This window comes from Marmota flaviventris, chromosome 10, assembly GCF_047511675.1.
Source record: "Marmota flaviventris isolate mMarFla1 chromosome 10, mMarFla1.hap1, whole genome shotgun sequence".
Taxonomy (NCBI): Eukaryota; Metazoa; Chordata; class Mammalia; order Rodentia; family Sciuridae; genus Marmota; species Marmota flaviventris.
Genome location: NC_092507.1, coordinates 35,445,516 through 35,472,781, shown reverse-complemented (window position 1 = coordinate 35,472,781; position 27,266 = coordinate 35,445,516). Strand labels below are relative to the sequence as shown.

Genomic DNA, 27,266 nt, shown 5'->3' with positions numbered 1-27,266 from the left:
GACACATTATAATGAAGATGCCCAACATACAGAACAAGGAGAGAATTTTAAAAGCTACAAGAGAAAGGAAGCAGATCACATTTAGGGGTAAGCCAATCAGGATAATAGCTGATCTTTCAACACAGACTCTGAAAGCTAGAAGATCCTGGAATAACATATTTCAAACACTGAAAGAAAATGGGTTCCAACCAAGAATTGTGTTTCCAGCGAAATTAAGCTTCAGGATGGAAGATGAAATTAAAACCTTCCACGATAAACAAAAGTTAAAAGAATTTGCAGCTAGAAAACCATCTCTTCAAAACATCCTTGGCAAAACATTACAGGAAGAGGAAATGGAAAATAACAATGAAAACCAACAGTGGGAGGTAGGACACTAAAGTGGGGAAAATAATCAAAGTGGAAAACAAACCATGTTTAGTAACATAAATAAACAAATATGGCTGGAAGAACAACCCATATCTCAATAATAACCCTAAATGTTAATGGCTTAAACTCACCAATTAAGAGACACAGGCTAGTAGAATGGATCACAAAACAAGACCCAACAATATGCTGCCTACAGGAGACGCATTTGATAGGAAAAGACATACATAGGCTGAAGGTGAAAGGTTGGGAAAAATCATATCACTCATATGGACTTCGGAAACAAGCAGGAGTATCCATACTCATATCAAATAAAATAGATTTTAAGCCAAAGTTAATCAAAAGGGATAAAGAGGGACACTACATACTGCTCAAGGGAACCATACACCAACAAGACATAACAATCATAAATATATATGCCCCAAACAATGGTGCAGCTATGTTCATCAAACAAACTCTTCTCAAGTTCAAGAGTCTAATAGACCACCATACAATAATCATGGGAGACTTCAACACACCTCTCTCACCACTGGACAGATCTTCCAAACAAAAGTTGAATAAGGAAACTATAGAACTCAATAACACAATTAATAACCTAGATTTAATTGACATATATAGAATATACCACCCAACATCAAACAGTTACACTTTTTTCTCAGCAGCACATGGATCCTTCTCAAAAATAGATCATATATTATGTCACAGGGAAACTCTTAGACAATACAAAGGAGTAGAGATAATACCATGCATCCTATCTGATCATAATGGAATGGAACTGAAAATCAACGATAAAAGAAGGAAGGAAAAAGAATATATCACTTGGAGAATGAACAATAGGTTACTGAATGATCAATGGGTTATAGAAGACATCAAGGAGGAAATTAAAAAATTCTTAGAGATTAATGAAAACACAGACACAACATATCGGAATCTATGGGACACATTGAAAGCAGTTCTAAGAGGAAAATTCATTGCTTGGAGTTCATTCCTTAAAAAAAGAAAAAACCAACAAATAAATGATCTCATACTTCATCTCAAAATCCTAGAAAAAGAAGAGCAAAACAACAGCAAAAGAAGTAGAAGGCAAGAAATAATTAAAATCAGAGCTGAAATCAATGAAATCGAAACAAAAGAAACAATTGAAAAAATTGACAAAACTAAAAGTTGGTTCTTTGAAAAAATAAACAAAATCGACAGACCCTTAGCCATGCTAGCGAAGAGAAGAAGAGAGAGAACTCAAATCACTAACATACGGGATGAAAGAGGCAATATCACAACAGACACTTCAGAAATACAGAAGATAATCAAAAATTATTTTGAATCCTTATACTCCAATAAATTAGAAGATAGTGAAGGCATAGATAAATTTCTTAAGTCATATGATCTGCCCAGATTGAGTCAGGAGGATATAGACAACCTAAACAGACCAATATCAATTGAGGAAATAGAAGAAACCATCAAAAGACTACCAACTAAGAAAAGCCCAGGACCGGATGGGTATACAGCAGAGTTTTACAAAACCTTTAAAGAGGAACTAATACCAATACTTTTCAAGCTACTTCGGGAAATAGAAAAAGAGGGAGAACTTCCAAATTCATTCTACGAGGCCAACATCACCCTGATACCTAAACCAGACAAAGACACTTCAAAGAAAGAAAACTACAGACCAATATCTCTAATGAACCTAGATGCAAAAATCCTCAATAAAATTCTGGCCACTCGGATACAAAGGCACATCAAAAAAATTGTGCACCATGATCAAGTAGGATTCATCCCTGGGATGCAAGGCTGGTTCAATATAAGGAAATCAATAAATGTTATTCACCACATCAATAGACTTAAAAATAAGAACCATATGATCATCTCGATAGATGCGGAAAAAGCATTCGACAAAGTACAGCATCCCTTTATGTTCAAAACTCTAGAAAAACTAGGGATAACAGGAACATACCTCAATATTGTAAAAGCAATCTATGCTAAGCCTCAGGCTAGCATCATTCTGAATGGAGAAAAATTGAAGGCATTCCCTCTAAAATCTGGAACAAGACAGGGATGCCCTCTCTCACCACTTCTATTCAACATAGTTCTCGAAACACTGGCCAGAGCAATTAGACAGACGAAAGAAATTAAAGGCATCAAAATAGGAAAAGAAGAACTTAAATTATCACTATTTGCAGATGACATGATTCTATACCTAGCAGACCCAAAAGGGTCTACAAAGAAACTATTAGAGCTAATAAATGAATTCAGCAAAGTGGCAGGATATAAAATCAACACGCATAAATCAAAGGCATTCCTGTATATCAGCGACAAATCCTCTGAAATGGAAATGAGGACAACCACTCCATTCACAATATCTTCAAAAAAAATAAAATACTTGGGAATCAACCTAACAAAAGAGGTGAAAGACTTATACAATGAAAACTACAGAACCCTAAAGAGAGAAATAGAAGAAGATCTTAGAAGATGGAAAAATATACCCTGTTCATGGATAGGCAGAACTAACATCATCAAAATGGCGATATTACCAAAAGTTCTCTATAGGTTTAATGCAATGCCAATCAAAATCCCAACGGCATTTCTTGTAGAAATAGAGAAAGCAATCATGAAATTCATATGGAAAAATAAAAGACCCAGAATAGCAAAAACAATGCTAAGCAGGAAGTGTGAATCAGGCGGTATAGCGATACCAGACTTCAAACTATATTACAGAGCAATAGTAACAAAAACAGCATGGTACTGGTACCAAAACAGGCGGGTGGACCAATGGTACAGAATAGAGGACACAGAAACCAATCCACAAAACTACAACTATCTTATATTTGATAAAGGGTCTAAAAGCATGCATTGGAGGAAGGATAGCATCTTCAACAAATGGTGCTGGGAAAACTGGAAATCCATATGCAACAAAATGAAACTGAATCCCTTTCTCTCGCCATGCACAAAAGTTAATTCAAAATGGATCAAGGAGCTTGATATCAAATCAGAGACGCGCCGTCTGATAGAAGAAAAAGTTGGCTACGATCTACAGTCGGTGGGGTCGGGCTCCAAATTCCTCAATAGGACACCCATAGCACAAAAGTTAATAACTAGAATCAACAAATGGGACTTACTCAAACTAAAAAGTTTTTTCTCAGCAAAAGATACAATAAGAGAGGTAAATAGAGAGCCTACATCCTGGGAGCAAATCTTTACTCCTCACACTTCAGATAGAGCCCTAATATCCAGAGTATACAAAGAGCTCAAAAAATTAGACAATAAGAGAACAAACAACCCAATCAACAAATGGGCCAAGGACCTGAACAGACACTTCTCAGAGGAGGACATACAGTCAATCAACAAGTACATGAAAAAATGCTCACCATCTCTAGCAGTCAGAGAAATGCAAATCAAAACCACCCTAAGATACCATCTCACTCCAGTTAGATTGGCAGCCATTATGAAGTCAAACAACAACAAGTGCTGGCGAGGATGTGGGGAAAAGGGTACACTTGTACATTGCTGGTGGGGCTGCAAATTGGTGCAGCCAATTTGGAAAGCAGTATGGAGATTTCTTGGAAAGCTGGGAATGGAGCCACCATTTGACCCAGCTATTCCCCTTCTCGGTCTATTCCCTAAAGACCTAAAAAGAGCATGCTACAGGGACACTGCTACATCGATGTTCATAGCAGCACAATTCACAATAGCTAGACTGTGGAACCAACCTAGATGCCCTTCAATGGATGAATGGATAAAAAAAATGTGGCATTTATACACAATGGAGTATTACTCTGCATTAAAAAATGACAAAATCATAGAATTTACAGGGAAATGGATGGCATTAGAGCAGATTATGCTAAGTGAAGCTAGCCAATCCCTAAAAAACAAATGTCAAATGTCTTCTTTGATATAAGGAGAGTAGCTAAGAACAGAGTAGGGTCGAAGAGCATGAGAAGAAGATTAACATTAAACAGGGATGAGAGGTGGGAGGGAAAGGGAGAGAGAAGGGAAAATGCATGGAAATGGAAGGAGACCCTCAGAGTTATACAAAAGTACATACAAGAGGAAGTGAGGGGAAGGGGAAAAATAATACAAGGGGGACAAACGAATGTCAGTAAAGGGGGCAGAGAGAGAAGAGGGGAGGGGAGGGGAGGGGAGGGGAGGGGGGATAGTAGAGGATAGGAAAGACAGCAGAATACAACAGACACTAGTATGGCAATATGTAAATCAATGGATGTGTAACTGACGTGATTCTGCAATCTGTATATGGGGTAAAAATGGGAGCTCATAACCCACTTGAATCAAATTGTGAAATATGATATATCAAGAACTATGTAATGTTTTGAACAGCCAACAATAAAAAATTAAAAAAAAAAAAAAAAAAAAAAAAAAAAAAAAAAAAAAAAATAAAGAGATCACTGAATGTTACTGTTTGTGAAACTGAGCTTTTTGATTCTACTTAAAAATAGTATCTATAAATCAGTACCTGAGAAAATTTTACTTTCTTAATCTATTGATACAAGGAATAAAGTATAAAAAATTAAACAGAAAAAAAAAAATAAAAAAAAAAAAATAAAATAAACGATATGTGACAGGCCAAAAGAAATTTCATAACCAACTCATCCCAACAATGCCCTTATCAGAATGGCAGACATGGCTGATGTTCTCATTCCTCATACTGGAACTTAACAGCTTTCTTTCCTATCATAACCTAATCACCACCACCACCCTGCCCCCCAGACTTCTGTTCTACACTCAAAACTGTCACCTTAAAGAGAAAATCAGTTCCTGAACAATCCAAATTAAAACTGAAATGTTTACTTCATAAAAACATATACCCTATGTCTTTTTTTTTAATTTTTAATTTTTTTTTTTTTTTTAGTTTTCGGTGGACACAACATCTTTTTGTTTTATTTTTTATTTGGTGCTAAGGATGGAACCCAGCGCCCCGCACATGCCAGGCAAGCGCGCTACCACTTGAGCCACATCCCCAGCCCCAACCCTATGTCTTTTAACTGACTATTTTTCCTCTGAATACTCATTATCACTGACCTACCATGTATGTCTTTGACTCTTTTTCGAGCAGAATAGAAACTCCATTAGTACAGGACTTTGTCAGCTTTACTTACTACTACTATATATCTAATATCTAGAATAGTGTCTGTATATAATTGGAATTGCAAGGATATACAGTAGATAAAGTTGAGCAAATGAAAAAGCAGATGGAGGCAAAAAGACAAACAAAAAATAGCACTTGTTATACCAAAAAAATGTCTAATAAATAGTAGTGCCAAGACTCAAACCCAGGTCATCCTGATTCGTAGGCCCAAGTTCTTTGTTTGTAAGCTATCCTTCCACTTATCAATTTGGAGACATTGGAGGAACTATTTGTTGGGTGAAAGTACACATATATTTATATTTATGTTCACATTTGTTTATTTATTTTATATTCTGGTGACTGAACCCTGGTGTGCTCTACCACAGAGCTACATTCCCAGCCCTGTTAATTTTTTATTTTTGGAAAGTTCTCACTAAGTTGCTAAAGCTGGCTTCAAATTTGTGATCCTCATGTCTCAGTCTCCCAAGCAGCTGGGATTATCAGCATGCAACACCATGTCTGGCTAGAAGAGTATGTTTTACATGATGTTAAGATATCACATGTCTAAAAACCCATTTTATAGTCCTGTCCATTTGAAAGCAGATACCATATTACAAGAAAAAGCATAACAAGTGAGAGCCTCCAAAATTACTGATATTCATTTATTTTATATTGCCCAGTTATTTTCAAAATTATGCTAAATTAATTAAGTGAAAATGAGGCTCTTAAGAGACAAGAACTAGCTGCAATCTCTAAATTTCTGTGTCCACAAACTATACTTCAGAAAATATGCCAAAGGAATATTTAGGGACTTTATACCTAGAATGGAGCACAGTATCTGTTCCTGTAGGAGCCACTCTGGGAGATGACAAACAGGAACACAAATGTAACGTCCCTCTCCTTCTGACCAGGACTCAGAAAACAATTATGAGAACTTCTAAAACTTTCCAGACTAGGCTACAAAAACAAGAAATGGCAGGTCACTGACTTTATGGATACCAGATGCAAACTATAAAGTATTAATTCAACTTATTCAAACACATGGTGGAACAATCAATCGTCTAGCTTCTCTATTATGAATTCTAAGAAATTCATTGTCTCCTTCTAAATACTACCTATAAACACTTATTCAGCTTTCTATAAAAGAGGTTCCATGGACCCTTCCAAACTGATTCTATGAAGCTAGTTTCACCCTGATGCCAAAACCAAACAAAGAAACATCAAGGAAAGAAAATTTCAGACCAATATCCCTGATGAACATAGATACAAAAATTCTTAATAAAATACTGGCAAATCATATACAAAAACATATTAAAAAGATGTTGTAGGGACAAATGAGGCAAGGTACTGAAGACACCAGGAAACAGTTTTATTTGGCTGCAGCCAGGTTCAGAGGGCACAGCTTTTGCTATAATCTATCAATCCCCTGAACCCCAAATTCAGGTAGTTTCAGAGTTTTATACCCAGCATGTAAGGGGAGGGGCTCAGAAGTTCACAGTCTGCAGAAGTTCACATAAAAACAGCTTTTTCTTTCACTGTTTTGGGCAAGTTAACTCTTCCAGGACAACACCTGAGAAGGGGAGAGCTTCTTCTCTCCTTTCTTTCCTCCCCCTGACAGTTGTTACCATGGAGCCCAGTTGGTAACTTATCTTAAAAATGTAGACATCTCTGTGAAGCCCAGCTCAAAGCCAGAGGACTTGTTTGCACATTTTTACAAACTACTATACTGGATATTTTTGTGAAAAACTAGTAAGGGGGTGTCCAGCACCTGGAGTGCTGATATCTTCTTGGCCATGGCCAAGTAAAACAGGGCGACAGAAAAATAGGAAGTTTATCTACATTGAACTCTTTTGCACAGACTATTTTGCTGACAGTCCTAAAATCAGCCATGGTGAAGATTTCTGGAGAAGCCCAGTTAACATTTTTCTATAGAGAAAGGGGGTGCCACTTCAAAGATAGTACACCATGATCAAGTGGGGTTCATCCCAGGGATGCAAGATTTGTTCAACATACAGAAATCAATAAACATAATTCATTACATCAGTAGACTTAAAGACAAGAATGACAAAATTATCTCAACAGATGTGGAAAAAGCATTTGATAAAATACAGCATACAGGGCTAGGGCTGTAGTTCAGTGGCAGAGCGCTTGACTAGCATGTGTGAGGCACTGGGTTCGATCATTAGCACCACATAAAAATAAATAAAATAAAGACATTCTATCCTTCTACAACTACAAGAAAAAATTTTAAAAAAATACAGCATCCATTCATGTTCAAAACACTATAAAAACTAGAGATACTAGGACATATCAACATTGTAAAAGCTATAGATGCTAAATCCAAGGCCAACATCATTCTAAGTAGAGAAAAACTGAAAGTATTCCCTCTACAAACTGGAACAAGACAGGGATGCCCTTTTTTACCATTTTTATTCAACATAGTCCTGGAAACTCTAGCCAGAGCAATTAGTCAGAAGAAAGAAACTAAAGAGAAACGAATAGGAAAAGAAGAACTCAAACTATCCCTACTTGCTGATGACATGATGCTACATTTAGAAGACCCAAAAACCTCCACCAGAAAACTTCTAGAACTCATAAATGGATTCAGCAAAGTAGCAGGATATAAAATTAACACCCATAAATCATTTGCATTCCTATACATCAGTGATAAATCAAATGAAAGAGAAATTAAGAAAACTATCTTATTCACAATAGCCTCAAAAATAAAATAAAATACTTTGGAATCGATCTAACAAAAGAGGTGAAAGACTTCTACGATAAAAAACTACAGAACACTAAAGAAAGAAACTGAAGACAACCTTGGAAGATGTAAAGATCTCCCATTTTCTTGGATAGGCAGAATTAATATTGTCAAAATGGCCATACTATCAAAAGCACTATACAAATTTAAAGCCATTTCTATTAAGGTTCCGATGACGTTCTTCATAGAAATAGAAAAAGCAGTCGTGAAATCCATTTGTAAAAATAAAAAGCCCAGGGTAGCCAAAGAAATCCTCAGCAAGAGGAGTGAAACAGGAGGCATCACAATACCAGATCTTAAAATATACTACAGAGCTATAGTACCCAAAACAGCATAGTATTGGCACCAAAACAGACATGAAGACTAAATGGTACAGAATAGAAGACACAGGACAAACCCACATAAATACAACTATCTCGTATTAGACAAAGGCGCCATAAATATGAATTGGAGAAAAGACAGCCTCTTCAACAAATGGTGCTAGGAAAACTGGAAATTCATATGTAACAAAATGAAGTTTGATCCCTATTTCTCACCATACACAAAACTCCAAGTGGATCTAGTACCTACGCATTAGACCAGAAACCGTATGCCTAAAAAAAAAAAAAATTGTAGGCCCAAATCTCCATCATATCAGCTTAGGAACTGACTTCCTCAACAAGACCCCTAAAGCACAAGAAGTAAAATTGAGAATCAATAAATGGGCCAGATTCAAACTAAAAAGCTTCACAGCAAAGGAAACAATCAAGAGCATGAAGAGAGAGCCTACAGAATGGGAGGTAATCTTTGCCACCTGCACCTGAAATACAACATTAATTTCCAGGACATATGAAGAACTCAAAAAGACTTAATACCAAAAAAAAATTAATAATTGGGCAAAAGAACTAAACAGACACTTAAAAGAAAAAGAAATATGATCAGCCAACAAATATATGAAAAAAAAAAGTTCATCATCTCTAGCTATTAGAGAAAATTCAAATTAAAACTACACTGAGATTTCATCTCACTCCAGTCAGAATAGCAATTATTAAGAATACAAGTAACAATAAATGTTGGGGAGGGTGTGGGGTAAAAGGTATACCGTATATTGCTGGTAGACTGCAACCACTCTGAAAAGCAGTATGGAGATTCCTCAGAAAACTTTGAATGGAACGACTATTTGACCCACTTATCATACTCCTTGGCATATACCCAAAGGACTTAAAATCAGCATTATAGTGACACAGCTACACCAATGTTTACAGTAACTCAATTTTTAATAGATAAGCTATGGAACCAATCTAAGTCCCCTTGAACAGAAATGAATGGATAAAGAAAATGTGGTACAAATACACAATAGAATATTATTCAGCCATAAAGAAGGATTAAATTATGGCATTTGCTGGTAATGGATGGAACTGAAGACTATCATGCTAAGTGAAATAGCCAATCCCAAAAAATCAAAGGCTGAATGCTCTCTCTGATATGCAGATGCAGATGCTGATTCATAATAGGTGGGGAGAAGTAGGAGTGGAGGTTCACTGGATTGAAAAGTGGGGAGTGGGGGAAGGAACAGGGTATGGGAATGGGAAATAGAGTAGAATGAATTGGACATAATTTTCCTATGTTCATATATGAATACACCAGTGTAACTCCACATCATGTACAACCACAAGAATGGGAAGTTATATTCCATGTATGTATAATATGTCAAAATACATTGTGCTGTCATGTATAACTCAAAAAAACAAAAAAAAATTTAAAAAAAGAAAAAGAAAAAAGAAGTTCCATGGAGTTCTGATTATGTGGGAAAGATGACCAAGCAGAAAGATCAAGTAACTAATACCCTCATTTAATGTAAGACAATTCAAGTCTAATCATAACTCCTATTTAAAAACATACCTAACTTGCTAGTGGTAATTTCTAGATTAGTGTCAGCCATGGTTTGAATATGCTTTGTCTTCTCCAAAATCCATGTTGAGATTTGATTTCCAAAATAACAGTATGGAGAAGTGGTGGAGGCACTGGCTTTTTGGCTAAGATCATGGGTAGTATCTGTTTTATCAGTTTAATATCTGATATATCCTCTATCCAAGGATAATATATTAAATAGATTTTTGGAGCAGGGAGATGGAACAGGAGCTTGCTCCATCCACTCCACGCATCAACCTGGTATCACAGTACTTCCGGGAATGGTGCACCCCCCCCCCCCACCCCGCACCCCCATACCATTTTCGGTTTGTTAAAGCAGCTTAACTTGATCTTTTTCTTTCTTTTTGTGCTTTCTTTATATATATATATTTCCCCCCGCCCCCCGCTTTTTTTCAGTTTGTTTGCTTTCTTACCTTGCGGAGGAGGGATTGGCGAAGTTGAATTTTATTCGGGCCCTGCATACTAAGTTCCCCACTACCTCCATGTTTTCCGTGGCTTTTTTTTTTTTTTTTCTAATAAACAATGTGCTTCTTACTAACAACAACAACAAAAAGGAGTGAATAGGTTAGGCAGGATTAATGTCTTTAGTGGGACTGAATTAGTGACCTCAAAAACAGGTTGCTACAGGTAAGCTGCCCTCTCCTATTTTGCCTCTTCTGCATTTGTCCCTTTTCCTAAATTGAATGGCACAAGGACCTCAACAGAAGCTAAGCAGATGCCAGTATCATGTTCTTGGACTTCCGAGCTCCAAAATCATGAACCAAAATAAACCTCTATTCTTTATAAATCATTCCAGATATTATAGCAACATAAAACACACTAAAAGCAATATTCATTCATGTGTCCTCCCTTCCTCTGAACAAATATTTTTCTGTCTCTAATTTTAGAAATTAAAAAAAAAGATAGTTTGTATTGAAGAACTTAAATTTTAACAGGAGCTCCTCAAAAGAGAATTTATCTAACCGAACCCTTTAACCTCAGAATTTAGAGTAGTTCCCAGCATAGAAGAGGTATAAGTGGATATTTAATGATGATCAGTTTTTAAATGTGAGTTGTTATTAAAAAGAGGAGGAAAAGATCATTTTGATCCTTCTTAATTAAACATTTTAAGGCAGTTGGAGTAGGCCTAACTTTGGATAGCATTAAAATTACCAAAAAATTCCTCTAGTTTAAAGCTAACATGACCAAAAATTCTTCCAGTACCAAATATTACTAAGGATATCCCTTCCCTCCTCTTCCTCCCCAGAATTTCCATTCACTGGAGGCACAGGTTCCTACAAGAACTAAGTGCCTCAGGCTTTAATCTATTTCACTTAATCTTAAGGAAAAAATCTCAGAGAGCTTCCAAATAGAGGGAACCAAGTGAAAAAAAAAAAAAAAAAAACGTCAGAAAGAATAGGAAAGTGACCAAATACAAATATTTGCTGAATACAATGCTGAAAAGCTATGCCCTCTCAGTTCTAGTTGTGCCTTTACCTTGCTTAGCTTATAGAAGAGTCAGGATGCTTGGAAAACTAGAACTGAAATCCACTCTTTTCTTTTTTTTAATATATTTTTGGATGTTGATAAACCTTTATTTTATTCATTTATTTATATGTAGTGCTGAGAATTGAACCCAGTACCTCACACATGCTAGACAAGCCTACCACCGAGCCACAACTCCAGCCCCAGAAATCCACCCTTAAAACTGAATTTAAAGAAAGAAATGTGCCCCTTAAATAACAATTTATCCAAATTGAATCCATAAGTTTATAAGAATTCTAAAAACAAATTTTAAAATAAAACTAAGTAGAAAGGAACTACCACATAATATTAAGTGATCCTTCTAACAGCTTTAATAAGAAGGAAAAGGAGGGGTCATGACCTTCATGTCATACATAAGGGAACTGACCTTTGAGGAGACAAATGATTTGTTTAGATTTACAAAAGTTGTTAAATGATATAGCCAAGACTGAACCCCCCAAATTTTCTGACTTATAATTAGAGTCTCCTTATATCAAACAACAAAAAGCTTCCATAAACTAGCCAAAAAGGCTTTACAAAAATCTCAGAGAACAATTTAATCATTGGATCGAATCAACCAGATCAAATCAAAATTCTGAAATGAAATTAACAGAAAGAATTACTATGTGTTTCATACACTTAATAAAACCACATGATGCATACACAAAGTACACTTCATAAAAAAGTATGAATATCACTGTGTCTTATTCCTTAATTATATCTCATATGTTTCTCCTTGAGGAAAAGTTGTCTTATAAAAGCTCTCTTTTCTTAGTGTTTGCCAAACTTAGCTTTTAGTAAATCATGATGGGTCTGAGTATATGGTATAAGTTATAAAATACAGGTTGTTCCTGGCCTCAACATGGAGAACATAATTCAGTAAGTTCACATTCTGGTTTTTTTGTTGTTTGTTTGTTTGTTTTTGTAGTGTTGAAGGTTGAACCCAGGGCCTCACACAAGCTCTGTCTCAAAGCTACATTTTTAGCCTTATGTTCTGCTTTTTTAACAAGCATTCTAGATGATTCTGATAGCCAGATCTATAATATTGTTCAAACAGAATTCTTGGAGAAAAAGTAGACCAAGAAAAAATTAAAACCCATGGATATACTATTTTCCAATCTCCCTAACCACCCTGAAGCCAGAATAAAATACAAAGGTTGGAGACCTACTTCAACCTAATATCCAAACTTAGCTGCCCAACTTGTCAGGGAGATTGGTCTCCCCCTAGGACCACGTTGTGGGACAGATTCTGATAAAAGAGTTTCAATTTTAATATCTTAACCTTCTTATCTTGAGTCTACCAAAACTCAGTAAATCCTCCCAAACAAGAATAAGATTGTGATGAAAGCTTACCCAAAATTCTGGCAAAAAATAAGAAAGAGAAGGGGACTGAAGGTGAAGAAGGATAGGAAAGAGAGGAAGCTCTGACCAGCTTGTCCATTGACTTTCCTGTCCTTGATAGAAATCAAATAAAAAACTAATTTTTTGAGTAGAATTTTTCCAAGGGATACTGAGAACAGTTCTTAAGAGGGATTCCTAAGCAGGAGATCATCATAATCACAATCATAATGGTAAAAATCATCTACTTACAAGCTGCCTCTTCTTGGAAGGCTCAACTCCTTCTGAAAAACAAAACACAGACAAGTTAGACAGAAACAGGGCCCTGAGTCCTGTAGGTCTGCCTAAATGTCCTAGGGTTGTCATCATAAAGGCAAAGACTAAATATTTCTAAACAATAACCTCTCCCTTTGTCTCTAAAAGGTCAGTGAAAACAAAAATGTCCGGATTATCTCTTTATTCTTCCTTCCTAAAAGGAATGTCTCTTAGAATACTTGCAATATTTTTCCCACTAGATGGAACCATCTCTCCAGTGTAGATTCTCTTTCCCAAGAACTGCTCATGAACTGTAAAGGATTCATATTATTAACAGCAGGGACATGAAAGAAATGAAATGGGATTGGGAGAAGGGGAAGAGTCAATTCAAAAATATTTAGACAAACAAGAATAGAAAATATGTAACAAAAAGATGATTAGCACTGGCATAAAAAAAAAAAAAAACTAACTCTTACAGCTTGGGGCCCTTGTGTCTTGCTTTCCTAAAGCTCACTCACCAGTCCCCTCTTAACAACTATTATTAATTTGTTGCTTATTTTTTCCTTAACATAAGGATCAGAGTTCATACCATTTATCATATATATTCATAAATAATTATTAGTACTATTTTGCATATTTTAAAATTATATATACATGGTTTCATATTAAATGTATTTATCTGTTAACTCAGTGACATTAGTCAACACTACAAAAATTAGTAGACTTGGGCTGGAGATGTGGCTTAATGGTAGAGAAGATGCCTAGCATGCTCAAGACCCTGGGTTTAATTCCTAGCACCACCAAAAAAAATAATGGTAGATTTGCCCATGTGGCTATATTTCACCTGAGTTTCAAAGAGTTTCACCTAATCTTTACAAAGAGTCCTATCTATAAATATGCTAATATTTATTTATCCACTCTTCAATAAATGAGCATTTAATTTTCTTTCAATGTTTTTCTTCTCTATCAAAAACAATACTCTTGTACTCGTTTCCTAGTGCACACATATACAAAGTTTCCTGGAAGCATACACTTAGAGGTAGAACTGCAAAGTCCTAAAGTATCAGATATTCCAAATTGTCTCCCCAAAACCACTGTACCAATTTATACCCCCCAACACTTTACAAGTGTTTTGTTTCCCAGATCTGTCTCCCAAATTCCAAACACTTGGACAACTAATTGTCTACTCAGTATCTCAAGGCCAACAAGTCCAAAAAAGAACTGTTCTTTCCACCAAAAAATGACTCCATCTCATAGCCTTTCCTCACCTCAAAAGAGACCAAAACTCTGGACAGCTGTATTTTTTTTTAATCCATCCGTCATTCTTTTTATTTTTTTTTTAAAGAGAGAGAGAGAGAGAGTTTTAATATTTATTTTTTAGTTTTTGGTGGACACAACATCTTTTATTTTTATTTTATGTGGTGCTAAGGATCGAACCCAGCGCCCCGCTCATGCCAGGCGAGCGCATTACTGCTTGAGCCACATCCCCAGCCCCCATCCATCATTCTTAAATGCTCTAAGTTTAAAATACATTCAGATTCCAACCATTTCTCACTATCTCCACAGACACATATCTCCATGCTCTTTACAAAAATTCTGGATCCAGTCATGTTTCAGACATTAGAATTTTAAGGGGGTTTTATTAAAAGTTAATTGTGTGTACATATGTATGTGTGTGGGTGTGCATGTGCACATGTATATACATATATACCTAACACCCCCAACAAGGACTGGGATAGCAACAAAATAAATTACATATATTAAAATTTTTGCAGCAAGATGTATGACAGTCACAATAAATGTAATAAAACTCTAAGCACAGTTTAATTTTGCTACCAAAAGAATTCAAAGTAAAGTAAGTTTTACCACTAAAGGTGTTAAGAAAAAATACTGTTGGCTTTTGGTATTGAATCTAAGCCACCATGGTCTCTTCTCTGCCCTCTCAACAATCTCCTAACTGGTATCTCATTTCTTCTTCAGTCATTGACCCTCTATAGTTTACGCTCAACACTGAGAGTGATCCTTCTTTTTTAAAAGCGGGGATTTTAATATAATTTTATAATAGTTACAATAACTTCTAAGGGTTCAGAACTTGATTGGTGGAGCTGAGAGAGTGTTTAAGCATATATGGTAGTCTATGTTACCCACAGTTTCATTTTTAAAATTTTTTAATTTATATATGACAACGGAATGCATTACAATTCATATTACACATATAGAGCACAAATTTTTCATAACTCTGGTTGTATACAAAGTATATTCACACCAATTCATGTCTTCATACATGTACTTTGGATAATGATGTCCATCACATTCCACCATCATTTCTAACCCCAGGCCCCCTCCCTTCCCCTCCTACCCCTCTGCCCTATCTAGAGTTCTTCTATTCCTCCCATGCTCCCCCCTCTCTACCCCACTATGAATCAGCCTCCTTATTTCAGAGAAAAACTTCGGCATTTGTTTTTCTGGGATTGGCTAACTTCACTTAGCATTATCTTCCCTAACTCCATCCATTTACCTGCAAATGCCATGATTTTATTCTCTTTTATTGCTGAGTAATATTCCATTGTGTATATATGCCACATTTCCTTTTCCCATTCATCTGTTGATAGACACCTAGGCTAGCTCCTTAACTTAGATATTGTGAACTGTACTGCTATAAACATAGATATGCATGAGTTGAAATTACTTGGTTACAGGCAAATATATGTTTATTTTTATAACAAACTACCAGGTCTGTTTCTAAAGTTCTTAGACCATGTTACATTCCCACTAACAATGCACGAGAGCCAGGTGCAATGGCACACACCTGTAATCCCAGTGGCTCTGGAGGCTGAGGCACTGAGAAACTCAGCAAGACCCTATCTCTAGATAAAATATGAAAAAGGGCTGGGGATGTGTTTCAGTAGTTAAACACCCCTGGGTTCCATCCCCAGTACCAAAAAACAAACAAACAAACAAAAACCCAAATGCACGAGAGTTCCAATTGCTTCAAATTCTAGCTAATACCTGTTACATTCACATTAAAAATAAAAGAATGTTCAATTATTCTTCATGCCAATGAATATAGTCTTTTAGCTATCTGGTAGATGGTAACTCACTGTGGCTTTCTTTAATTTTGCATTTTTCTGATGACTGATGGTACCGAACATAAATCTTCTACTTTTCATGTGCTTACAAACTATCAGTATACATTATCCTATGAAGTACCTTAAAATTTTTTCCCTCTTTTTAATTAGATTCTTTTTATTATTTTTTCATATATGCAAGACACAAGTTCTTTGTCTCATATATTTGTGAATACTTTCTCCCAGTATGTAGTCTATCTTACTGAAGTTGTCTTCTGATAAGCAAAAGTTTTTCATTTTGATGGTTAATTTGTCTCTTTCTCTCCCTCTCTCTTTCTCTTTCTTTCTCTCTCTCTGGGAGTGGTGGAATACTAGGAATCGAACCTAGGGGCACTAAACCACTAAGCCATACCCAGCCCTTTTTATTTTAAGACAGTCTCACTAAATTGCTTAGGGCCTTACTAAGTTGTTGAGGCTGGCCTCAAGTTGCTGGGATTACAGGCATGTGCCCCCGTGCCCTGACAATTTGTTGTTTTCAAAAAATGGTTAATGCTTTCTGTATAGTATCTAAGAAACTCTATCCACTCCAATGTGACAAAAATATTTTCCAACATTTTATTTCTACAGGGTTTATGGTTTTAGATTTGATTGTCTATGACCTATTTTGTATTAATTTTGAAATAATATGTAGGTGAGCTTAAGGTTCGTTTCTTGTTTGTTTGTTTGTTTCCATAAAGGCAATCTCTTAATTCAGCACCATTTATTGAAAGTGCTACACTTTCCCTAACAAACTGCTATAGTGCTTTTTTTGAAAAATCAAACTATAACAAAATGGTACTTCTGATTCTGTGGCTTTATATTAAGTCTTGAAGTCAAGCTGTGTAGCTCCTTAAATTGTACTTTCTCAAGAGTGCTGAGAATATTCTAGATTCTTTGCATTTCCACATAAATTTTAGAATCAGATCATTAATTTCTACAAGAAAGCCTGCTGTAATATCTCAAAACCATGAACACAGTATTCTCTACTTAGCTCTTCTTTAATGTTTTACAGTTTTTGTGGTTTTTTAAATTTTTAAAAAAATATTTATTTTGTAGTTATAGTTGGACACAATACCTTTATTTTACTTATTTATTTTTATGTGGTGCTGAGGGTCGAACCCAGAGCCTCACATGTGCTAGGTGAGTGGTCTACCACTGAGCCACAACCCCAGCCCTTAAATTTTTTTCTTTTAATGTTTTTTTTTTCAGTTGTTAATAGACCTTTATTTTATGTGCAGGACTGAGAATCAAACCCAGGGCTTCACATGTGCTAGGCAAGTACTCTACCACTGAGCCAAAACCCCAGCCCTGTTTTACAGTTTTTATAAAAGATCTTACACTTTTTAAAACTTATTCCTAAGGACACATTTTTAAAACTATTACAGATTTTAAAAATGTATTTTATTTTCCAATTGTTTGCATGTAGTATACAAATGCTATCAATTTTTATATATTGACAAATGTATTGTTACTTTGTTGAATTCACCATTATATTAATCATAATAACTTTGGTACATTCCTTAGGACTTTTCTATATAAACAATCATTAGGAAGCATTCTACTTCTTTCCATATTCTAGGATTGCCTATAAAATGTTGAATGAAAGTGGTAGACATCCTTGCTTGGTTTCTCATCTGATTTCAGAGGGAAAAAATTCAATATTTTACCACTAAATATTGTATTAGTAGTAGGTTTTTCATAAATAACTTTTATCAGATTGATAAAGTTCTTTTCTGTTCCCAATTTGCTTCAAATCTTATCCCTCCCCTACCCCCATGCTAGGAATGGAACCCAGGGCCTCACACATGTAAGACCAGCAGTTTACCACTGAGCTGTTTTGTCAAGTGCTTTCTCTGCATCTACTGAAATGCTCCTATAGTTTTTCTCTTCTGTTAATATGGAGAATTACAGTGATTAATTTTCTAGTATTGAACTCACTTTGCATTTCTGTATTAAACACACCTTCATCAAGTACATTGCTGGATTCTATTTGTTAATACTTCATTAATGATTTCTGTACCTATTTTCACAATGGATAACAGTCTTTAGTTTTTTTAATATATATTTTTTTATTTTGTTTATTTAGTTTTTTTATGTGGTGCTGGGGATCAAACCCAGTGCCTCATGCATGCTAGGCAAGGCTCTACCACTGAGCCACAACCCCAGCCCATCTTTAGTTTTCTATTATAATGAATGTCTTGTCAAATTTTGGTATCACAACAGTCCTGGCCTCCTAAAACTGGCTGGAAGATGTTTCTCTATTTTATGGATGAATCTGTATAAGATGTGTTATTTCTACCTTAAATATTAAGTCTTCACTAATAAAATCATTGAGGTCTGGAAAGCTTTCACTTAGGATTTTTGTCTTTATGTAAATAAGACAGGCCTAAGACCTTTCCCTTCTCAAATTGTTCTCCTCCAGTTTTGACATCATATTTATACTATCCTCGTTGTTATGGTTTGGATGTTTGCACCCCCTCCAAAATTCATGTTGAAACTTAATTAAGAGATAGGGTCTCTAGGGGGTGATTAGGTCAGGAGACTCCCTATTTGCCCTTCCATTTTTTGCCCCATGAAGACACAGCAAGAAAGCCTTCACTAGACACCATATGCAAGCATGTTAATCTTAGACTTTCCAGTTTCCAAAACTGTGAGACAATATCTGTTCTTTATAAATTACCCAGTCTTATTCTACACATCATGTACAACCACATAAATGGGAAGTCATACTCCGTGTATGTATCACATATCAAAATACATTCTGCTATCATATATAATTAAAAAGAACAAATAAAAAAATTTAAATAAATAAATTACCCAGTCTTTAGTATTTTGTTATAGTAGCATAAATGGAACAAGACACAAAATGTGTGGAGGGGATGGAGCTGGGGCTTAGCGGTAGAGCGCTTGCCTTGCCCGTGTGAGGCACTGGATTCGATCCTTAGCACCACATAAAAATAAATAAACAAAATAAAGGTATTGTGTCCATCTACAAATATATATATATATAATTTTTAAAATATGTTGGAAAAATATATTTTCTATTTCTACTTTTTGGAAACAATCTATATAAAACTGGAAATGTTTGTTCTTCAAATCTATATTAACAATTCTGAGGGTTTTTTAAATAGTTTAAATGGGTAAATATTAGATTATACTTTTATACAACAAAAATTAACAAAAATTCTATTAAAATGCATATGGTACCCCTTTTCAAATCCCTGTATAGCAAGGAAAATGTGCCCATGAAAATGCATCCAGGGGACTCCATCTCTTTATCTTCCTCACCCATTCCTTAAACCTACATTTGACACCCAGGGTTCCAGATTAGTACATTCTGTACCAAGTTCTGTACCATAAAAACATGCCTATGACCTAGTGGAAAAAAATATGTTCTCCAATCAGATAAAGGCAAGCAAGGGGCAATGGTTTCCCAATCCTTCCTCTCCTGAGGAATATTCATAGCAGGTTGGGGTAGAAAGCTACACAATCAGGAAGGTGGGATGAATTTACATACTTCCCATTTAGGCAAAAAAACATAAGTTCTCTGACTCATCATCTTCTCTCATAAACGAGACTGGTAATAACTGACAATACATTACAAGGTGAAGCCTGTCCCAGCCTTCTCTGATCTATAAATCTTTCCTTAATGCTCCATATTCTTCATAATCTTCCAATTCACATGCTGAACACATTCAAGCATACCGGACATTGAGATTAAAAAGAAAAAGAAGAAAGAAATCTCCTTAGTTACTACACATTCCTTTTTTGTGGAGGCAGGCAGTATACCAGGGATTGAACTTAGGGGCACTTGACCACTGAGGCACATCCCCAGCCCTATTTTGTATTTTGTTGAGTTGCTTAGCACCTTGCTTTTGCTGAGGCTGGCTTTGAATTCTTGATCCTCCTGCCTCAGCCTCCTGAGCTACTGGGATTACAGGCATGCATCATGGTACTCTTTAATCACTGCCTTATCAGTTGTATTTCCCTTCATAGTCACACTTTGAATTAGTTATTTATATCCACCATCTCCAAATTCTTACTTCCTACTCATTCTTCAACACACTGAAAATACACTTAGACTTTACAACTCTATTTAAACCATACTTGCCAAGTTACCAATGGTTTACAGATAAAGAACCTCCATGCATTTTTAAGTCTCCATTTATTTTTATTTGATCAGAAGCATCTGACAGTACACACTTCTACCTTTTAAAACATGCTTCATGAAGCCACAACCTCCTGCTTTTTCCTTATCCATGCAAACTACTTAAACAGCTTAATGTTGATTGCTTTTAAAGTTCTGCCCATTCCCTTCTCTAAAAAGGGAGACACATTATCTATTAAGGAAATCCTCTTTAATAATTTTATTAACTGGCCTTTAAAGAACAATTACTCCAAACATAAACATCTTGTCAACTTTGACAGCAAATAAACCTTTCGGTCTTCATAAAAATCTGTCTTTCCCATATACTATCATTACTACTGCTCTGGACACCATGGAGGTTCATTTTCGCATATTCACCATTGGGCACGAGCCTCTCTTGAGGTCAGGAGACAAGGCAAAAACCTATGTGTATGCAGTTATGACATCCCTATGAAACTCTAATGTATTTTGTTCTTTTTGACCATTTGCTTATTCCACTAAATACCCATGGCATCACCCTAAGAACAAATTGCAATGATAGAGTGCTTACATTATACAATAATGTTAAGAAATGGAGGAAAAAGTACAAAATATGAGGTTGAGAAAACTAGATTCATATCATAACATACCTGGTATTTCAACTACCTCTAATTGCTTAGTGATAATGATTGTAAAATTCAAATAAAATCATGTATAAAAAAAGTACTTTATTTTATAAATGCTAGGTGAATAGTTCTCATATGAGTTTCAGGAACAGTAAAGACAGTTTGGAGATAGTAACAAGATATTTCTACATGGTGTAAAGAACCCAGGGCTCAGAGTTTATATATATAGATAGATATAGATATATATATATATAGATAGATAGATAGATAGATAGATAGATATAGATATATATATGTAAACATATATATGGGGCTGGAGTTGTGGCTCAGCGGTAGAGCGCTCGCCTTTCATGTGTGAGACCCTGGGTTCGATCCTAAGCAACACATAAAAATAAATAAATAAAAATAAAGATATTGTGTCCAACTACAACTAAAAAATAAATATTAAAAAATAAATAATAAATAAGTGTGTATACACACACACACATATATATATATTGTTTAAATATATATATGCACACACACACACGCACACACAAACAATGGTTTCTTACTTGCCTCCTTAAATGTCAGTGGTCATCAAGCCTTTCTATACTCCATTTTTCTTTTCTGCACACCCCTATCACACAAGTAGATACCTACTCTATCTCACGGTAATTCCAAGACAACAATGTGAAAATATATTTAAAAGTTTAAGGTTAGACACTATAGATTATCATGAGTGATAAGAAACTGCATTTTTCTAATTTATCTCAGCAGCAACAAAGATCTAATGCCAAAGGATAAAGTGCTATTCTCTAAAAACTAACCACACCCCTGACAACTAACAACCCTCCATCCAAAACCACCAGGAGTATATTATTTTAACGGTCTCCAAAATTCTATTACCATTTTGGATCTCTCAAATTGATGTACTTTGATACTTCCTGCTAAAGATGACACTTCCCAAAAAACTTAAAGTATTATGTGACTATATTTAGCAAAATAAAAGATTTTGGGAACTACATGTAAAAGTACGAAGAAAGCTACACACACTAAATCCTCAAAAAATAAACACTCACTCCCTTTCACGTGCCCATAAAGCAAACTTCTGAAGGTTTTATATAACAAATGAAATATTGCTATTCACACAGACCCATCAGGAATCCCTGCCTATATGTATTACTCACTTATTCACAATGACTAAACCCATAAAATATTTCTAAAGTAAAGACAAAGGCCTCAAGTGTCCAAAGGAGATAACCGCTACCCCCTCAAGTAAAAATGCAAGCCAAGAGTCACAAAGTCACAAGACTGGTGTTTGTGCTTTATGTTCACAGTCACCAGTACAGACGTGACTGTAGATTAAAGCTATCTTTCCCTGAGGCAATTCCCTCCCTGAGCCCCTCCTCCTACTGTCTATTGAATTCTCACTCATACATATATTCACCCTAGCCATTCCTCTTCTCCCTACAAATTTTTCCCAGAAAGGAAAAGAACCAGCTCCAAGAAATATAACTCAATCTTCTACTCTACTAGAAATGGATTTTGAAAACAATTAACAAAATCAAAGAAGAACTAAAAGACTATGTATCTTAGATAATTCATATTTAAATCCACGTCATATGACTAATATAAATAACACTGTTGAGTTGAGACTAGGAGTGGAGAACAACATTCTAGGACCTACCAGATATACATTGCTAACACCACCACTGTCAAAAGACAAAATTACAACAAACCTGTTTTAAAGATCAATTTGTCTTTTATTTGATGATTTAAATATGGCTTAAAGACCAATTTTATTTTATTCTAGTATCGGGCAACATCTCATTAGAATAGGTGTTCTGCTGAGCCGAGCAGAGGGATTTGGCTTTCTGGCAGAAAATAAATGGAGAAAGCAAAAAGAAGGAACTAAAAGTAGATTGGTCATTTTAAAAGCCACCTTCTTCATAAAGTTAAAATAGAGGACATTTTTTTTTTTTAAATCATTGAGCTACAGTTCAGGTAAATTAGGCCCCCTCCAACTGGCTGTTAGGTTTTTTTGTTTTGGTTTGTTCTAATACTGACCTATTTCAAAGTTCAGTTTGATTACATGGCACTTAAGATGAGTGATCCATGCTGGTTTTGGTCTGCTGGAATCTACTGTGAGTCTAGTCCAAAATTATCACCTCTCAAAAATTTTGCTTAATGCTACCCTATACTTCAGTTTCCCACTAGATTAAAGATAACAAATACTTTTAAACTACTTATGGAATACAATATAAACACAGAAAAGTGCACATAAGCACACAGCTGAAATTTTCCCAAATTGAACACACTAGTACAAACAGCCAGAGCAAAGTAAATAAGTGTTACCATCAATCTAGAAGCTTTCTCAGGCTCCCCCTTCTGATCACTACCTTTACTCCCCAAGAAAACCATCATCTTGATTTCTAACTCTATAGATCAGTTTTGCTATTCTGATATTTTAATGGGAATATACAATATATGACCTTTTGTATGTAGTATTTGTGCTCAACACGTCTAATTCAAATACCAGAAAGCAAAAACTAAAGAGAAAATTATAATATTTGATGAGAGAATGGCTAAGAGATTCTCAAAATTGATAACAGAAATGAATACACACATATAGGAAGCATAATACATCCCGAGAAGAATTAATTTTTAAAAATCTAGCCAGGTATGGTGGTACACTACTGTAACACCAGCAACTCAGGAGTCTGAAGCAGGAGGATTCTAAATTCAAAGTCAGCCTGAACAACCTTACCAAGACTCTGTTTCAAAATAAAAATTAACAAGGGCTGGGTATGTAGCTCAATATGGAACCAGAGTGCCCCTTATTCCATCCTGAGTACTAAACACACACACACACACACACACACACACACACACACACACAAACTAGACCAGGTAGGTAATAGAAATACTGAAAAACACCAAAGAAAAAAGAACTTTAATAAATCTAAGATTCAGAAGCTTCAAAGGAATGACAATTACACTGGCAATACATTTCTCAATAGTAATGATGGAAATAAAGGATAGCTGAATAATATGTTTAGTAAAGTGTAAGAAAAATGGCTGCTATTATAAAACCATATACACAGACAAAATATCTGTCAAGATCAAAGGCAAAATAAAGACATGTAAATAAATAAAGCATTTACTACCACAAACCTATACTAAAAGAATGTCTAAATGATATATTTTAAGAAGAAAAATATTCCCAGAAGGAAAGTCTAAAATCTAAAAATAAATGTTGAGCTAGAAACTGGTAAACATGCAAAAATCTCAATTAAAAAATGACTATATAAAATAGTAATAATAGAAATATCTAATATATGACATTTCTTTTAGGAAAAAACTAAAATATGGGTCATAAATAGCATGTAAATCTAGAAGTAAAGAGTCCTGTGTTATTAAGGAAAGGTTGAAATTTTAAATTTGGTCTAGCATACCACTAGATTTAGAAATGAAAAATAAGAAAATGGGCTCTATCAGTATTTTTAAATTATAATAAAAATGGTGATTGGGGGACAATAAGGCATAGAAATGTGGCACATGAAAGACAAGACATAATATATATGGCAGGAACAAGTTCAAACTTAACATTATTTATAATAAATATAAAAAGACAATTTTACAAAAAACTTATCGTAATCCACCTGCAAAAGATATACCAAAAACAAAATGATATGAAAAAGCTGAAAGAAAGAGATAGCTGGTTTGTAGAAAACTAACAAAAAAGACAAAGTTCTGTTGATATTGATCATGAAACAAAAGTATAAACACCCAATACTAGAAATATGAAAGGAATATGAGAATAAATTCAGCAAAGTATGAAGAACAGATGAGCCCAAAGTGCAAACAAATAATATAAAACAATTTTTTCTCAAGATAAAATGGACAAGGGACTGGGGATGTGGCTCAGCGGCAGAGCGCTCGCCTAGCATGTGTAAGGCCCTGGGTTCGATCCTCAGCACCACATAAAAATAAATAAATCAAATAAAGGTACTGTGTCCAACCATAACTAAAAAATATTTTAAAAAAAGATAAAATGGACAAATTCCTAAAAATACATTCCTTACCAAAACTATTTCAAGATGAAAACCAGGAAATGTATATTATATCCACGGCCATTTTACAAAACTGAATAATACATTTAGGCCTAAGTTGGGTTTAACCCCCAAATGCATAAGTTTTCACACAATAGAGAGGGAAGGCTAAAAAAGAAGTTTTTCAAGTGAGACATAAATGTTTCAAACTCAAATGCCTTCTTGTCACAGGCAGGACCCGGGTCCATCTTCAGCGCCACAAAAAAATAAAGGCATTGTATTGTATCCATCTACACCTAAAAAAATAAATATTAAAAAAAAAAACCTAAACTAATGAAACCTACACTTAAAAGCAACATCAACTGAATAAATTTAGCCACATTTAAAGTTACTAAAATAAAACTTCATGCTAATTTTGAAATACAACAAATATGGAAGAAAATTTTTATTTGTATATGAAGAATGCTGTTTTTCTTATTATTGTTTGGTTTATTTACATTGAACTTATGTCACTATATAATAGTAAGGATAAAGCCTAATTTTCTCCCAATAGTTAATTATCCCAAAAATTCCATCATAATTATTGAGTAATTTTTCCTCCCTTCATTGATGTCTTCTTTCACATGTTAAATTATTAAATAAACTAGTCTATTTCTAGCCTACTATTATTATCACTACATTTATTTTGTACCAAAATTACAGTGATCTAGTTGTTTTGCTTTAATTTAGGTTCAAATTAGCTGATCTGGTAAAAGCTACCTTCACTTAAGCTAGATTTATTTTTTTTATTTTATTTATTTTTTAACATCTTTATAATACTGTTATCTTTAACATCACACATAATACATCTTTCCTTCTATGTTCTCAAAATATTTTATAGTTTCCATCAGGTGGAATGGCACATGCCTGTAATCCCAAGGTCTCTTTTTGGCTGAAGCAAGAGGATTCCAAGGTCAGTTTCAGCAATGTAGCCAGACCCTATCTCAAAATAAAAAGGGCTGCATAAGCACAATTCACAATAGCTAGACTGTGGAGCCAACCTAGATGTCCTTCAATGGATGAATGGATAAAAAAAAAAAAATGTGGCATTTATACACAATGGAATATTACTCAGCACTAAAAAATAACAAGATCATGGCATTTGCAGGGAAATGGATGGCAGTAGAGCAGATTATGCTAAGTGAAGTTAGCCAATCCCAAAAAAACAAATGCCGAATGTCTTCTCTGATATAAGGGAGGTGACTCAAAATGGAGTAGGGAGGAAGAGCATGAAAAGAAAATTACCTCTAGATAGGGAAGAGAGGTGGGAGGGAAAAGGAAGGAGAAGGGGAATTGCATGGAAGAGGGAAGGAGACCCCTTCGTTATACAAAATACAGGTATGACGATGTGAGGGGGAAAAAAAAAGAAGTGGGTCACATTAGATTGGGTAGGGAGAGTGATGGGAGGGGAGAGGAGGGGAGGGAAGGGGGGAATGGAAGGACTGCAAAATAAAATAGACATTATTATTGCTGTGGGTATATACGTGACTGCATGACCAATGTAATTCTGCATTGTACACTCAGAAAATGAGAAATTATATCCCATCTGATTCAAATGTATGATATGTCAAAAAAAAAAAAAAGGCTGCATGTATAGCTCAGTGGCAAAGCACCCTTGGTTCTCAATCCACAGTACCAAAGAGTGTGTGTGTCTCTGTGTGTGTGTGTGTGTGTGTGTGTGTGTGTTAATATTTATCATTAAAGTTATTTTTGGTGTTGGGGGAATTTTGTTGCTAATATGGGCAAAATATCTTCTTCTATTTTCTGATTGCATATTCCTGGCAAATTAGAATTCAATTAGTTTCTTGATATTGTTCCTGGTTATTTTTCTAAGATATTTTTATTCTAATAGCTTTTTAGTTGGTTCCTTTGGTGTTTCTAGATAAACAGTTATCACAATGTTAACAACAAATATTTCTTTATCTTTCTTTTTTGGGAGGTGGGGGTGTAATAGGGACTGAACTCAGGGGCAGTTTGTTGCTGAACTACATCCTCAGCTCTTTATTTTTTATTCTGAGACAAGGTGTCACCAAGTTGTTTAGGGCCTAAATTGTTAAGGCTGATCTCAAACTTGGGCTCCACCTACCTCAGCCTCCTGAGTCATTGGGATTATAGGCATGCACCAG

The 27,266-nt window shown here is 35.1% G+C and overlaps 1 protein-coding gene and 1 non-coding gene across 6 annotated transcripts in view; one reads left to right on the top strand and one right to left on the bottom strand.

Annotated features, from left to right (window-relative positions):
• The window catches only part of Mast2 (microtubule associated serine/threonine kinase 2), a 193,600-nt gene that overhangs the window by 102,934 nt on the left and 63,400 nt on the right, over positions 1–27,266 (bottom strand). For all 5 annotated transcript variants that reach the window (XM_027936929.2, XM_027936928.3, XM_027936926.3 and 2 more), the window contains exon 4: positions 13,206–13,237. In XM_027936929.2, coding sequence (XP_027792730.2) covers positions 13,206–13,237 — 32 coding nt within the window. The remainder of the gene's footprint in view (positions 1–13,205; positions 13,238–27,266) is intronic.
• Positions 10,201–10,386, top strand: LOC114094549 (U2 spliceosomal RNA). Its single transcript, XR_003583059.2, has one exon. It is a non-coding gene; the product is annotated as a U2 spliceosomal RNA (small nuclear RNA).